This window comes from Cynara cardunculus, assembly GCF_001531365.2.
Source record: "Cynara cardunculus var. scolymus isolate 2C chromosome LG 2, CcrdV1, whole genome shotgun sequence".
Taxonomy (NCBI): domain Eukaryota; kingdom Viridiplantae; phylum Streptophyta; class Magnoliopsida; order Asterales; family Asteraceae; genus Cynara; species Cynara cardunculus.
Genome location: NC_037529.1, coordinates 69,519,747 through 69,536,291, shown reverse-complemented (window position 1 = coordinate 69,536,291; position 16,545 = coordinate 69,519,747). Strand labels below are relative to the sequence as shown.

At 36.7% G+C, this 16,545-nt stretch overlaps 1 protein-coding gene across 2 annotated transcripts; it reads right to left on the bottom strand.

Moving 5' to 3' along the window:
- Positions 1 to 439: 439 nt before the first annotated feature.
- Positions 440 to 15,198, bottom strand: LOC112506500 (enhancer of mRNA-decapping protein 4-like). Of its 2 annotated transcripts, XM_025110605.1 has the most exons (13): positions 14,206 to 15,198; positions 13,012 to 13,061; positions 12,784 to 12,940; positions 11,994 to 12,047; positions 11,829 to 11,906; positions 8,199 to 8,327; positions 5,736 to 7,214; positions 4,902 to 5,258; positions 4,202 to 4,321; positions 3,315 to 3,485; positions 2,484 to 2,639; positions 2,281 to 2,406; positions 440 to 889 (listed from the first exon to the last, which is right to left on the bottom strand). In XM_025110605.1, the coding sequence occupies exons 1-13, from the start codon at positions 15,019 to 15,021 to the stop codon at positions 581 to 583; spliced, it is 4,002 nt and encodes a 1,333-aa protein (XP_024966373.1). In that variant the 5' UTR covers positions 15,022 to 15,198; the 3' UTR covers positions 440 to 580. The 2 variants fall into 2 exon arrangements, with proteins under 2 accessions (XP_024966373.1, XP_024966372.1); XM_025110604.1 differs by having other exon boundaries at positions 11,829 to 12,047.
- Between the last annotated feature and the right edge of the window lie 1,347 nt (positions 15,199 to 16,545).

Here is a 16,545-nt window from a genome sequence, read left to right as displayed (position 1 = left end):
TAGTTAGAGAAATGAATTGAAAACCATGGTGATTAAAAAAGCAAAATTTAAAGATCAAAGATGAAATAGCAATCAACAACAAACCAGAGGGACGAAATTCATAGTTCAATTTTAGGGACTGTTTGGTAGTTGTTAAATGGTTTGATGTATAATGGTTAAGTGATCAGAATGATTAAGAGACTCTTATGATATAATGCAAAATGAAATATAATTGTTTGATGATTGTTTACAATGAAATTAGGGCGCTGAATGGATAAGGAAAACCCAAAATGCAAAATCATTCAGAAGCAAGCTTTTTATGCCAAACAAGATTCACCTCTTAACGATTCAGGTGTTGTCTCTTAATAGAACTATTAAGAGATAAACAAACGACCCATTTTCATGTTTTATATATTTTAGAAAAACTTCAATCTACACTTTCATAATGCCACCAAAATCATTTAAAAAAAGATCAAGAAACTTGAAATAAAACCGGTCCGATACAAAGGATAACCCCCAATCCATACATCCATGTAATGTGGGGAGAGGTTAAACCAGAAAACTAATACAGATTTGTACAAAATTTCCTCTTATAGATTCGTTACAGGCTCCTAAGCGTTGAGTTGACGAGTTTCATCACGACACGTATGCTCGACAGCTCCGCAACTGAAGTCGTGGGAAGAAGACTCGCCTGATGGTTTAGCATCGACTGCACTTGTTCAAATATCGGTCTTACGTGCATCGCGATGATACCATCCGACGGTTTTATGGCCACAACCAAATCCATCATCCAACCGAGCTTCTTTGATGTATCGTTCACAATATCACATGCCAACTGCTGTAGCAAAGATAGCAGTACGCCTTGACTTAGAGGGATGGGATTTCTCGTTAATATCCCCTGTAGATCAACCTACACGAAACCACCACCACTGGGTTAAATTCCCGCATGCCAAATATATTTGTTTGGTTGGTTTTCCATTAAGTCCTGTGTGGATAAAGCAGTCTGTGGATTGAGGAAGTCTTTGTTTGGGATGGTTTTTTCAAAGATGGAAGAGAGTATTTAGGTTTGGAAAAAACTTGGCCATCTGCATAGAGCTCCCTCCTAGAAGTTTACTGAAAAGCCGCTTTCTATATCATTAAGCAACTACCAAACAGTCATGCATAGCTGACCAAATAAACTACGAGTCCCATCTCATTAAGTTGCTTACAAACATGTCCTAAGTCCTGTACGAATATAACTATCTATGTGGATTAATCTCTCTATCTGGATTGGGAAAGTTTATGTCCTATAAAAAAAGCTAAGACACTTCCGTTCAAAAGGAACCTGTTAAAGATGACTAGGAGTGTTCGTGGTGCGGTTTACAAAACCGCAAACCGCAACATATATGCGGTTTGAGCATTTACCCAAACCGCAAACCGCACCGCATATACTTCAAACCGCAAAAAGAACTGCACCACATATACTTCAAACAGCAAAAAACCGCACCACATATACTTCAAACCGCAAAAAATTCGTGGTGCGATGCGGTTCATACCTATCGCATTTCACGCCTAAAACTTCATTATAAAAGCAACTATAACGTGCCCGTAGTCCAAAAAGGGTAAAAAGTTCCAATTGGGCAAGCGTCGATTGAAGTTATATGAAGGTGATTGAAGTTTGAAATCGTGAGTATGATGTCGACTGTAACTAAAAATTGAAATCTTTTGAAACTTGAGACTTGAGAGTAAACTAGCGCAGAAGCCCCAAATTCATATGACCTAATCGTGGATGTTTGCTTATAGCCTACAAGTGTTTAATGGATTATAGGGCTATAATTTATTAATATTAAATTAAAGTCCAAAACTTTCGGCTTATTAATGGTCCATGGAGAAAATAGATTAAAAATATTACATAAATCAGCAATTATTTTATATATGTTATACATAAAATATGCGGTGCGGTGCGGTGCGGTGCGGTTTAAACCATCGTTTGATAACTTAAAACCGTAAACCACGTCATATAGTGCGGTTTAGTAAAAAAGCAAACCGCACTATGGAAGTCCTAAACCACGTTTTGTGGTGCGTTGTGAGTGGTTTGTGCGGTTTGGCTGTTTAGATGAACACCCCTTAGATGACCAAATACTATTGTAAATTGACCTTTATGAAGAACGCACAATTATTTGGAACTTTAAACGTAAGTCCTATAACAATCTAATAGAACATTTAGACATCTTTAGCGTCTTTATAAAACCGATTTTGTTGTAGTGGAGATTATCACAAACTTACATATGATAAAAAGAAAACGGGTTTTGCAAGACATACCTGAGAGCATAACCAAGAAACAATTTGAACATCACTTCTTTGCAGGGCGGTCGTAAAAGCCTCCTCGTATTTGTGCTCATATATCAATCTCGATAGCTCTTTTGCGGGATCCACCGGAGCTTCAATCTATTTCAAGAGAAGCCTAAGAATATCAGGATATCGGAATCTTGACCGTTGTAACATAACAGAGATCATTAACCCACCTTCTCGTGGAAACCACCTGAAGGCCCGTTGCTTATCAATGGATTTACCAATTTAGAAGTTGCTCCGGCAACTGCAAGAGCCATCAATTTCCTTTGACCGTCACTCAACTCATTGCTTAGTATTTGAGTCACAGATGATGCCGAATTTATGGTATCCTGAAAAACCAACATAACCTCGATTAACATACAATTTAGAGGAAATGAAAAAACACGAAGATTGATATATCTTCGAATAGCGAAGGTTCTAATGAGAACTATAAATATTTTGAAAACTTGGGAACCAACTATGCATGATAAATGTCGTGATAAACATTCATGATGAAAATACATGATATTTATGATAGAAATGCATGATATCATGAACAACGCAAATGCATAATATTCATTATTCATGATAAGGCAAGTTTTGCTAGGAACGTAATTTTCATCAGGAACCGTCCACAACGCGACACATGGCATATTCATCAGAAATATGGATGTGTTACTCATCATGCATGTTATAGCATATTCATCGTGGATGTTATAGCATACTCATCATGAATGTTATAGCATATTCATCGTGAATGTGTAATTCATGATGAATATTCATACTGAATAGGGACACGTGTCGCACGCATTGTGAACGGTTCTCGGGTTCCTAATCAACTTTGGTTTCCTAATGGAACTTCCTTCATTCATGATTATTCAAAGTTATTCATAATGAATAATACATTAAATAATTGGTCCCCTGTTCTCAAAATATTTATAGTTCTCATTTTAACCTTCCTCATCTTCAAATAACCGAAAAACATCAAAGAATGAAAAGGGGTCATAATTGCCATGTTTTCTTACCCTCAAAGCAAACACCAAAGGCGAATGCACGGATTCAGCTTGCCGCTGAGCTGCACTTGTATGTTCAACGATTCCGTTCTGAAATGTAGCATCAACTTGATCAAACATGGTCTTACAAGACATCTCAAAGGCAGGAATAACTGAAGCCTCCATACTCGACTTCAATGCTTCCTGCAAAAAAAGTGGAGGTTCAAATCATCAATATCCGGCAACCAGCATTTGGAGTTCTTATATGAACCCGGTTTTACAAGGATACCCATGAATTTATCCTTCCAACATAGATTAAAAAACAGTTCCTACAGGGCGTGTTTATCAAAATAGGACAAGGCAGAACATGACAGAAGCATTTGGGTAATACAAAACCGGACAGGACAGAACAGGTAAAATGACTTTTCTATATCTTTTATATATTTTGATTAATTTACATAATTTATTAAATTGTAATAAAATATTAAAGAATGAATAAAATGCAAAGATGGAGTTGAATTTGATGTTTTATAAGAGAATCGAGTTTTATTTTAAGAGTATATTGGTAAAATATAGGTTTGTTCCACCTTGTTCCATCAGGTGGGGGTGGAACACGCTTGTTCCACTCTATCCCACATAGAAGTCCAGTCAAGCGTAGAAAGGTGATCCCTGCTTTGTCCTGTTCAGTTTACAAGACGCACCTATAGAGTGTGTTTGGTAAGCAGAATGGGACTAGACAGACGAGATTGAGTTGGGCGGATGAAAGAATTGTGCAAGTCTTTAGGGTTTTGGTTTTAATTTGAAAGGGGTAGTTTAGTAATTTACCAATCTTGTTTTGTGTCACTGATTTTTGTTCCACCTATTTTCGTGGGACAAAAAAACGCATTTTGGGTTTAGAAACAGTCACTTGAATCACATACCTGCAGAGCTTGTCTGCCAGAAGTTTGAAATTGAGCTTGAATTTGCCTAGAAACGTTAGCTTCGAGTTTAGAATTCACCGTTTTCTCCAGTTGATTTACAGCCTTATCACCTATGCCTCTCTGCAAACAAATTTTAATTAGATTTCTATAGATAGAAAACATGCTAACGAGAACTTTCATGTTGCCAAAAGGGTCATCGGCCCAGCCTCCCAAAAGGTCAAGGGCCAAATGTCACCAAGGATAAGGGTGTGCATAAGTATTTACCATGTATATATATTATATAATAGGGAAAATGACCAAAATAGCCAACCTCCCCAACCAACTTCATTTCTTAGCCACTTTTTCAATTGAATTCCCATTTTAGCCGGAATTTACGCAAATGTCTTATACATTTGCGTAAACTCGATTTTCAGATTAAAAAAAAGGAAAAAGAATTTGCGTAACGATTCAGATTTCTGCGTAAGGTTTTTAAATTTTTGCGTAAAAATCCTTACACATGCGTAAGGATTTTCTTTTTCTTTTTGTTACTTCCAGAAATCAGTCTTTACACAAATGCGTAAAGACAAGACTATTTTGGGAAGAGGCTCTGAAAAATGGCTAAAAAGTGAATTTGGTTGATGATTGGCTATTTCAGCCAATATCCCTATGTAATATTATATGCTTCAAGAAAAGATTTTTTTTATGTTAAAGGTCCGGTAACCTGGAAAGACTCCGAAACAGCTGTGGAGACTGCCTTCTCGATAACTGGAGTAACAGAGCGCCCAATAACCGACACGGCTGCAGCCATTTCCTTCTTCATCGATTTCTCCGATGCAGCAAGCAAATCTTTATGGCCATTTGAGGCTGAAGTTGAAATTTGCTGATGGCGGTCTCGGTTGGTTTTTTCCTGTTTCGCAAATTCTTCTTGAGTACGAGCCCACCAAGCATCGGAATTAGCTTTATATATTTTCTCCATGCTCTTGCCAACGACTGCCTCGATTCTTTTCCCTTCTTTCGTAATTGGGCTAGCAGCCATCACGGGAATCTGCTTTTGGATTTCCTTTTGACTGATCAAAACCTGCAGTTGAAATATCGTCGACTCATGCTCAAATCTTTTTTCAATGTTTGAGCTTGATGCTCGTTTATGAGCTCGAACTCGAGGTCGATTAACTCGTTTATTTGCTCAAACTCAGCTGATTTTATATTTTCATTATATAATTTATATAAATATAAATATGTATGGCTCGAAAAAAAGTGTAAGCCCAAATGGCTCTACTCGTAAAGTAGAATCGAGCTTTCGAACGTGTCGAGTCGAACATTGGTGTTATGGAGCTCGACTCGTTACGTTAAGCGAGTTCTATTTTGCGTTCGAGACTGACTCGAGCTTGAGAATTATTAAACGCGAGCTTGAAATAAACAAGCTCGAGTAGCTCGTTAAAAGCTCGACTTGTTTACACCCCTAGGTACGCAGATGGCACTGACCTGCAAGAGTGAGGTAGGCGGGTAAAAGAATTGGGGAAGGTTTTAGGGTATTAATTCTGACATTTATATTCACCTGATTAATTGTTGCTTGCATGGACTGAATTTGTGAAAGTATGGCTTCCGCCGAGGGAATACTTGAACTCGCTCCTAGTTCATCGGAAGAATCAATCGACTTTAAGGCTCTCAATGTTTGAACATTCTTTCCCTTCTGTTTTTTGGCTCTCGAAGTGGGAGCCGCCGACTGAACCATTCCTGGCACGGTCGGCTGGACAGGTCCTGATAGATCAGTTGCCGTGTCTTGACCGTCATCCCGAGCATCGGAAGTTTGATCCACCACCTTGCTTTCTACAATCTCATTAAGTTGTTTCGACTCCTTAACCATATAAGTTTCCCGAGGTTCGACATGGTTATCTCGTGCCATATCGAGCCCAAGACCCGATGCTTGTGACGAGAAAGATTTTTCCTTCACTTCAAAAGCCGAACCATGCAATTCACCTTGGAGAGCAGAATCGGCATTTTGACTAATTCCCATTTTGCCCATAACCTTAATCTCCGCCTCAACATTCTTTGTAGCGGAGTTTACTGCCACATCATCCGTAACATGATTGACTTCAGAGGATGATGTGGCCATCAATTCGGCAGGAGTTACGAGATGAGTTGGATGCTTAAACTTGACTGTTCGATCAGGGATGGTGGAACCATCATCTTTTGCAACTTTGTTTTCGGTCCTTATATCATCATCCAACGAAACCACACTAGATAGGTTCGAATGAGCAGCTTCCAATTCCATAATCTTCTGATCGCCATAACCATTTAGTTGATTACGAGGCTCAAAACCACTAGACGGACTTCTAAAATCTGATAATTTTCCCGACAACTTAGGGCTCGTCGGAACAGTTGGTGATACAACACACGAGATATCAGTATCGTTAGCAATCGGAGATGGGATGGATTTCGCTTCAGCACCTGATGTAAAAAGTCCCTTCGAGATGGCAACATCGGTCAAAGGCGAACTGACGGGCTGGCTCAATGTAGGTGCACCTTCCGAGCCAATCTCATCCAATTTACCTCCAGAAGTTTCCGAGCCACTACAACCTTCGGTCGAACCGGATTTCTCATGCACAACATCATAAATCGGCGGTGGTAGGCACTGAGATAAGTCCAAAGCATATTGTTGAATGGCTTGTGTTTGGACACAATAAACCTGAACAATGTGCTCCCCATGTAGTAATAGATGGCTAGTGCCGGTAAAGCTCAATATCGGCATAGTGACGGTGAATTCGGCAATGTAATCCATTCGGGTCGATTCTGGATTGGGACCATATTCCAAGTGTACGGCATAAATGGCGTTTTTTTTGGCATTTGCTAGTAAGAGAAGACCAGCTTGAGATAACGCAACCACTTGATTGAAAAACGCATCTTCGACTCTCGGTTCGGCAAAACTCTTTAATTCCAACGTTTGAGTACAGTGCCATGAATCCGCATCACTTGGAAGCAACCATCCTTCTTCACTTTCCGAGGCCCATATTTTCACTTCACGATTCAACGGACCCTGCAACCATCTTCCAAAATATCAGAATGAATAAAGTATCATCCCCCCGCCCTCACTAATCCCGACGGGTTTGGAGAAGCCGTTGGGTACCCGTTTAGTAAAAAAAAAAAAACAATATAAACAATGTATTTTAAAATTAAAACTATAATGAATCATCACTACATTAATTACAAATGTTGAAAACCAAATATATAGCTGACCGAATATATATCATTAAGGCACTACCAAACAGTTATGAATAGCTGACCGAATAAGCTGTCAGTCCCATTAACCTCATTAAGCTGCTAACAAACATGCCATAAACTTTTCTAGGGGGAAGCCAAGTTTTTTCCAAGCCTGTCCATCCCAATTAAAAAACATGCTCCTTCCATCTATGAAAAAACCTTCCCGAACAAAAATCTTCACAATCTATACAAACAAATTAATCCACACAAACAGCTTTATCCATACAGGACTTAATAGAAAACCAACTAAACAGCCCCTCAAGGAGGTTAAGGGGCCATTTACCAAACGCTTACCCGGATAAGCGCTTACCAAGTCACATTAACTTACCGAATGAATATGGCAAGGACCAGTAATATTTATCCGTTAAGAGCGACGATAAGGACAAGGGTCTTATCTGGTAAGTGAAGGGTGATGACTCTTAGCACGGCTAGCGTTTATATTGTAAATTGTTGCATACGATACCGTTTTGATGGATTAAAATCTTACCCCGTAAGTAAGTGATAGTGTTGAATTTTACCGGTAAACGCTTACCCGAGTAAGGGTTTGGTAAACAGACCCTAAGCCTGCTAAATGGCCAAGGAGCAAAACGAAGGGCTTCTTGCATATTACACCCAATTAATTCTTACCATTTCACCGTATTAAAATATATAGGCAAACAAACTACTACGGGAAACAATATGGACCCTACCTTATAGCTTACTTTGTTGTCCAAATTTAACGAAGAGCATGTCACCGAAAGAAAATTGGTTTAGCACATACCCCAGTGATAAGTATGATGTGATCTGGCCGATGAGGAGCAGTCAAGAATGTAACGGAGTTCACAGGAAGACCATCGTATGGCCTCAGTACTGCAATTGGTGACGATTTGTGATCTTCCCAGATCTTTATCTGTTCAACCAAAAAGAATTCATAATTTTTTTTAAGAAGCAATAATAAGAAATAAAAGAACATATACTATTGCAAAAAAAAAAATTCTAATTTCATGCAATTGTTTTTCAAACCCGTTTCCGGTTGAGCTCAGATTCGAGATTTCATTGGCTCAATGATTGGTTGATTTTCCATTAGGTCCTGTATGGCCAAAGTTGTATGTGTGGATTAATCTGTCCATATATATTGCAAAGGTTTTTTCATAGATGGAAGGAGCGTGTTTTTTATTTCGAAGGGGCGGGTTTGGAAAAAAACTTGGCTTTCTGCATAAAACTCTCTCCTAGAAGCTTACTGAATAAACCAGTTTCTATATCATTAAGCCACTACCAAACAGTCATATATAGCTGACCGAATAAACTGTGAGTCCCACTAACCTCATTAAGCTGCAAACAAGCAAGCCTTATATGAGGCAATAGAATTCAGGATATAATGATATATGACCAACTATTTCACATAATAAACACTTACAAATTGACTGCCCTTCCATTCAAATAATCAAGAATGGAACATATGATTTATAGCCGTTACTTACGTGTAAACCTAAAACAACACGAACTAACCTAAGGAAAGATTTATTTTTTTTACAATGAGCAATTCCTGTGACGCCAACTTATTCATATATGAATCAAAGATAAATGGGTGTTCATCATTTCGAGAAACTTTATTTAAGAATCAAAGAACATGGCAACCCTCCTTTAGTACTTTATGTGCATAATTAACTATGTTGTTGCAATGGTCAAAATACCAAATCGTGGTCAGTATTGTGATTTAAAATAGCGATTATCGCGGTGATATAGCAGTCAAAACATAGTGATTTCATATAAAATATTTAAAAATATGTACATAACATATATATATATATATATATATATATATATCATAAAATATAAATAACTCAACATGTTATGTGCAATCAATATAAAAAAGAAATTTACTAATAGACTTAGAATGATGGTGGAAGGATTTAGGAAACGTGGTTGAATGCTCGATGATGTTGAAACCCTAAATCTTCTAATCGATAAAGATATATAGATGGATTAAATGATTTTAATCATCAAAAAGAACAAGTCTTAAGTCCAAAAACAAGTACAAGTCCAAAAAGAGCTTGAACTTGTTGAGTATTTGAGCAAAGTCGCTCCGCCTTTTTGCCAACTGAGCTACATGCCCGAGGGCCATGGAATCTACATATTACTATTAAACAATGATTCTTATTACAACCATATGTAGATAACTAGATATTTGATCTATATAACTATGTATGTCGTTAGTCTCCTAGGAGGTCAGGGGTTCAAACCTGTGAGTTTATTTGTTTTATTTGCCGTATATAAATATTATATACTTCAAAAAATGTATGTCACTTGTATGCTAAAACTTAAATGAAGTAACGAATGTCATAACAAATATTTAATAAATTCAAAACATGGGACATTCTCAGGCTATTGGCTATAGTTGACTATAGATTTTCTTCCAATGAACATAACAAACACACAAGATACCATTCCTATCAAGATTTCCCAATTCATTGACTTATATAACAGATAACATGTTTGGCATAAGAGCTCTCTCTCTCTCTATGAATCTATAGAGAGAGAGGAGAGAGATATTTTACAAACCCAACCATTAGTACAAACCAATTAATTGTGATATTTATAGAAATGATGAGAGTTTACTTACTATGATTTGGATATTTATGGAAGAATATCATAGTTCAATTTATGGGCAACGTTTTATATTAGGAAACAATCGAGATATCCAATGAATATGATATTCATTAGACTAGATGAACGGTTGAGATGGTTTGTACTAATGGTTGGGTTTGTAAATGAAACCACCTCCCCCTCTCTCTCTCTCTCTCTCTCTCTATATATATATATATATATATATATAACCAAACCGAACAACCCCAGCCCAATAAAGAGAGGTTTTTCTGGTGAAGACCTCGACTTGCTAAAGAGTTTGTTAAAAAAAGGTTTTATGAAAAAAAAAACGGTTATAAAATATAAACTACCCTGAAAAAAGATTGAAGAGTAAAATAGGGCTTCAAACAAACTTGGGCAAATGAGATGCTTGGATGCGTGTGTATAATATTGTTTGGCACAAAAATACACTTCATCCATCTAAAAAGAAAAAAAGAATAGTATAATCAAACTTTTGAGCGTTAAATTATCTATTTTATTTTGGTTATGCAAATGCCTGATTATTAAAATAAGAATGCTTTGGGTTTACAAAACTAAAATACATTGATCATTTTAAATTCCCACTCTCACCCCCACCCACCTTCAGGTATATCTAGGTAGGTTTGGTTTGGTTTTGAATTCCAGAAGCAATAGATTAAGCTTCCAAAACCAGAAGTGGACTATTGGGGAGGCCAGGAGGGGATAATACAAGGCTGAAAATAGTGTTCAATCCCTAGTCACTCTATGATTGTAAATATTATTCCATTATGTATGTATCACTTTTAGTGGTTTACTTTATATAAGCAACAGTCGTTTTCGCAAAGAAAATATTTTTTTTGCAAACTAGGGGTCTTCAAGGAAACAGTATCTCTACTGTACCTATTGTGGTCCATTGTAACACAAAATTTGTTGCATTCTAAGATAAATCATAATAAAAATTGATAAAATCAGTCTTTACAGAAACAACCACTCTACCCTTTTGGCCAGAGGTCCGGTGTGCATACATCTTACCCCCTCAAGACTCCACCTCTGGGTGAGTCATATTGAGTTCGTATGGTTTGGTCTTATAAAATCACAAGTCGAACCAAATATACGTTAAAAGTTCCAAAACCAAACCGCTTAAGATAGGACCCAAGACCATGTGGTTGTGCTTTTGTATGGTCTTAACTATTTTTGCTTTTCCTCATCCCCCCACGTCCCCTTATTACAAGCATTTGATGGGTAAGGTCCAATTTATATTAAAGTCAAACCCGACGATCTACGATCCTTTCAGGTGTCTGCGGCCCTGCCTAGCAAATTCCATAAAACAATTGCCTTACTTTACCCTAAAAGGTATGCTAACTAAACTATATCAATAGCTCAACAATGTTGAGTATGAAATTGGCAAAGAAGCATATTGCTATTTAGTAATAAGGTAAGATTAGACTTAGGGCCAGTTCGTTAGCAGCTTAATGAGCTTAATAGGACTCATCACTTATTCAGTCATCTATACCTGATTGTTTGGTAGTGGCTTAATGATATAAAAAGTGACTTATTCAGTAAGCTTCTACAAGAAAACTTTATGCCAGAAAACCAAGTTTTTTCCAAACCTTCCCTTCCCAATTAAAAAACACGCTCCTTCATATGAAAAGACCCTCCCAAACAAAAATGTTCCCAATCTATACTGACAGATTAATCCACAGACAGTTTTATCCATATAGGACTTAATGGAAAACCAACCAAACAGCTCCTTTAAGGCATCTAGCAATAGTGCATATGATAAGGAAACACATTGATGACAACTCACCGTTCCATCTACCGAAGCAGAAACCAAACGAGTTGTCATCCATTGGCACATTGAGAGATCCGTCACTTCACCATCATGCTTACCAACAAACTGAACTCCATCAATCAACTTATCAACAGAACATTTGAGAGGTTCCTCTGCAGTATATGCTTCCCCTCTACCAACCTTTGTAGTATCAAGTCTAAGAATCCGCTTGCCAATTCCAACCACAAGAACTTCCTGCAATTCATGGAAACTCTCATAGAATGAAAATTTATGCCACAAAGGTATAACCTAAAATCTAGTACGAAGACAGAATTAAGGGTGTGTTTGGTACACTGGACAGGACAGAACATTCTTCCACGTTGGCAGGACTTTTTTGTGGTACAGACAAGAACATATGGAACAGGCCTGTTCCCCTCCCAGCCCAGGGAACAAGGCGGAACAGACCTATATTTTACCGATATAACCTCGAAATAAAACCTAATTCTCTTCTTAAAGATCAAATAGCGTCCCTCTTTACATTTTATTTATTCTCTAAATTTTACTTTTTCTATTTTTATGCTCTTTAAACTTTCACTGTATTGTCCTCGAAATATTATTTTTATACGATTTCTATATTTTGATTAATTTATGTAATGCATTAAATATTAATAATAATAAAATAATATAGAAAAGGTATAAGATAAAATTGGAAACTACATAACTTTTTATTTTGGTGTCATTTTAATTGTTTGACGAAAACTTCCTAATGATATATTTTGTTATAAAAAATGTTTATTTATTATAGTTTAATAAATTACATAATTTAATCAAAATATATAAATAACTCATTAGGGGTAAATTGGTTATTTATCTATTATGTCCTGTCCAGTTCTTACCAAATGCTGAACATTTGTCTTGTCATTACTGGATACCAAACACACCCTAAATCACTAATGTAAAAAAGAATCAATGAGTCTTGGGGAAACATTACTTGTTTATGGCAGTGCCAACAAACTCGAGGATGAAAGGGTTCTCCTTCTCCTACAATTTGTACGGCAATAACTATCTTTCCTGTAATCAGTGGCTTATCATCCTCATCAGGTCCTTCTGTAATCTTCCACACGTAAACTCGCCCATCCATGCTTGCACTGCATACAAGCATGCCAGTATAAACCAGAGACAAATCAAGAAAATAGATAATCTTTAAATGAGCTCCTACCTGGCTAAAAGGTGAACATCCTCTGCAAAGAAAGCCATATCTGTAACCCTCTGAGAAAGAAAGATAAATATTTCAATGAATATGATAATGTGACCTTCTATCATTTGAAACAGGTGACACAAAAGCTTCCAGACACACAAGAACATATTTTAGAATTACCCTCACATTCATTCAAGAACAATTTAGTTTCACTTAAGAGATCACAATTAAAACCACTATCTTTTGTATTGCAACATTAGATAAGGGGATGTTGGGTTGGTTTTCCATCAAGTCTTGTATGGATAAAGTTGTCTATGTTAATTAATTTGTCCGTATCGATTGAGAAAGCTTTTGTTTGAGATGGTCTTTTCATATATGGAAGGAGCGTATTTTTTAATTGGGAGGGGCAGGTTTGGAAAATATTTGGTTTTCTGCATAAAGTTCCCCCTAGAAGCTTACTGAATAAACCATTTTCTATATCATTAAGCTACTACCAAAAAATCATGTATAGCTGACCTAATAAGTTGCAAATGCCATTAAGCTTGGTAATTGGTAAGACCATAATGCTCCATCAAGAAAAGGTAAAAATAACATTTTCATGGAATTCCAAGGACACTCATGTACGACAGAGAGTTTATCTACATTGAATAGTCATCAATAGCCAGATATGGTTGTAAGTCCAAAACTGGCATGCGAATTTACGTCAAGAAGTGCGATTTGAATCATAACAATCAAGAGAAGACATTGTGAGCCTTGACGACATGTTTGCCAACCATAAGCTAGCTTATTTTATTTTTTGAAATATCGAAAAACCGCTGTACGGTTTTTGCCATAAGTTATCAGCTAGCTTTCTTAAAAGCTACTTTAATCTGCATTTGTTCAAATTAAAATGGAACTGAAAATTTCATAATCCACGAAGGGCCTGTTTGTTAGCAGCTTAATAAACTTAATGAGAGCTTATTTGGTCAGTTATTAGGGCAGCTATACATGACTGTTTGGTAGTGGCTTAATGATATAGAATTTGGCTTATTCAGTATAGAGTTTCAAGCTAAAAGCCAAGTTCTTTTCCGAACCTGCCGTTCCGGATTAAACATGTGTTTTCCATCTATGAAACCCTCTCAAATAAAAACTTCTCAATCTATACAGACATATTAATTTACACATACAACTTTATCCATACATTAAGCCCCTAAACCTGTTAAAAAGGGAACGAACCTGAGCAAGACCTTTAAGCAGCGACCTTAATGCAGTGTTTATATTAAGAACCCTTATAGTCCCCGGTTTCAAACCATAACATATATAAGTCTTATTAACAGCAATCTGTCGACCCACCACCAGACCAGGATCCGAACCATATTTGGTAATGGGAGTAACCTCAAGTTGAGGCTGAATCTCTCCAGCCAACCTAACATCAATATCATAAACAACATGATCACCGACTAAATGCCGTCCTTTTGGTAGCTTACTACTCGGCATCCGCAAAGGACCAGCTCCAGAAGGTAACAATGGCGCCGATGAAGGAAGCACAGCGTTAAAATTAAGGTTTTGAGTAGGGGCTGGAGGTAATTGGGGTGGCATATCAGGAGTTGAAGGCAGTGGGGAGCTTAAAAGAGCCATGAGTCGAGCTCCATGGTTAGGGTTAGGGTTCGTATTGTTAGGGCTAGGAGGTTGAAGAGGAGATGCAGGATAAGGAAGGGATCGCTGGTGTGGGAGGTTAGAATGCAAGTGGTTGTCTGATTGAGGGGGAAAAGGGGGTGGTGGAATATGAAATTGATGATGGAACATAGGGTTATTAGCTTGAGGAGGATTGTAAGAGTAAGGTCCGCCGGTGACGGTGGGTGGAGGATAAGAAGCGGCGGCGGAAGAAGGCGGAAGATAAGGATTGTTGGGGTTTTGGAGAGTTGTGATTTGTGATGAAGGAGAAGAAGATACAGATGGGTTGAACAATCGTTGAACATCGAAAGCTCCTCCACCTCCACCGCCACCGCCGGCGCCTCCTTTTTGTTGATTTTGATTTCTAGGGGAAGCCATGAAACCGGCGGAGGGAATAACAGTTTGCTGGGTTGATGATTATTGAATTGAATTGTACCGATTGAGATCTGAATTGATGGGGATGTGAAAAAAGGGGTTATGGATCGAGAATTTGATGGAGAATTGATGTGGTAGAGAAATGGATTGATGAACACTGTGTTGTTCAGTGTGTGCTACTGTGTGTGAGATTGGGGAAGTTGACAGTGATTTGACTTTTGGGAGACCAGATCCCATGATGAAGATGGCTCGGCTATACTTGTCGTTGTATCAAAACTTCGATGATTTTATGCATATCTAATTTGTCTGATTCATTTTGATTTATAAGAGTTGGTGTTAAGTCTGAAATCCGAATCAAGTAAGATTGTTTGGTTTTATGTCTGAAGTCTGAAATCTGAATTGGTCAAACTATTGTAAAAATATAAATGATAAATAATTTTTACAAAAGTATAAAAAATAAATAGCTTTTGCTAACATATCTTTTCCGACCTTTAAAATATGAACCATTTGATAGAGGGAGGATTAGGATTAAGAGATATTAAGGGGCTATTTGGCAATTGCTGAATGGTTTGGTGCAGAATGATTAAGAGGCTCTTATGATATAGTGCAAAATAAAATATAATTGTTTAGTAATTGTATACAATGAAATTAAGGCTCTTAATGGTTAAGGGAGATCCAGAATACAAAATCATTCAGAGGGTTTTTGAACCATTAAGAGACATACTTTTTTTTTGCTAAACAAGATTCACCTCTTAACGATTTAGATGTTGCCTCTTAATGAAACTATTAAGAGGTAAACAAACAACCCCTAAGACCTTGTTTGTTTTTCATTTTCATCTCTTAATTATCATTTATGTTTGGTTTATTCAGACGTTTTGTAATTAATATTGTTTGTTTTTTATTATTATTTTCAAAGTCTCTTATCACTTAATAGAGTCTGAATAAATAAGAGATAAACAAATATTTTAATTCCTATTATTTTCCCTTTGAATAAATAAGAGAATTTTGCAAAATGTTTGCACCTGATTTTACACAAACAAACTATTGATTCATATTTTTAGACTTCATATCTTTGTCGATATACAAAAACAAACAGTTTTATTGATTCGGATTTCAGACTTTAACACCATCTCTTATTAATCAAAAGTGAAATAAGACTTCAGACTTCATCACCTTTTAAAAAAAACAAACACCACATGAAGAGATACGTTTACCACTTAAATTTTCACAAGACATTTACAGATTTTAAGCTCTTATTAAAAAAAAACATTCTTAATACTCAAACGTATAAACGAATCAGACTTTAGAGGTATCAAGAGGCAATTTTGAAAAAGCAAATATGTCTTGTGTTTGTTTTTTTAAAGTATAAGGGGCTGTTTGTTTTTAATAAAAAAACTCTTAATGTCCTCTTAAGTCTGAATCGGTCAGACATAAGAGGATTCAGTGTGTTTGTTTTTTTTTTTTTCAATTAAGAGCTTAAAAGCTCTTATTAGGTCTGAAAATTTAAGTGGTTGCAAAACTTCTTAT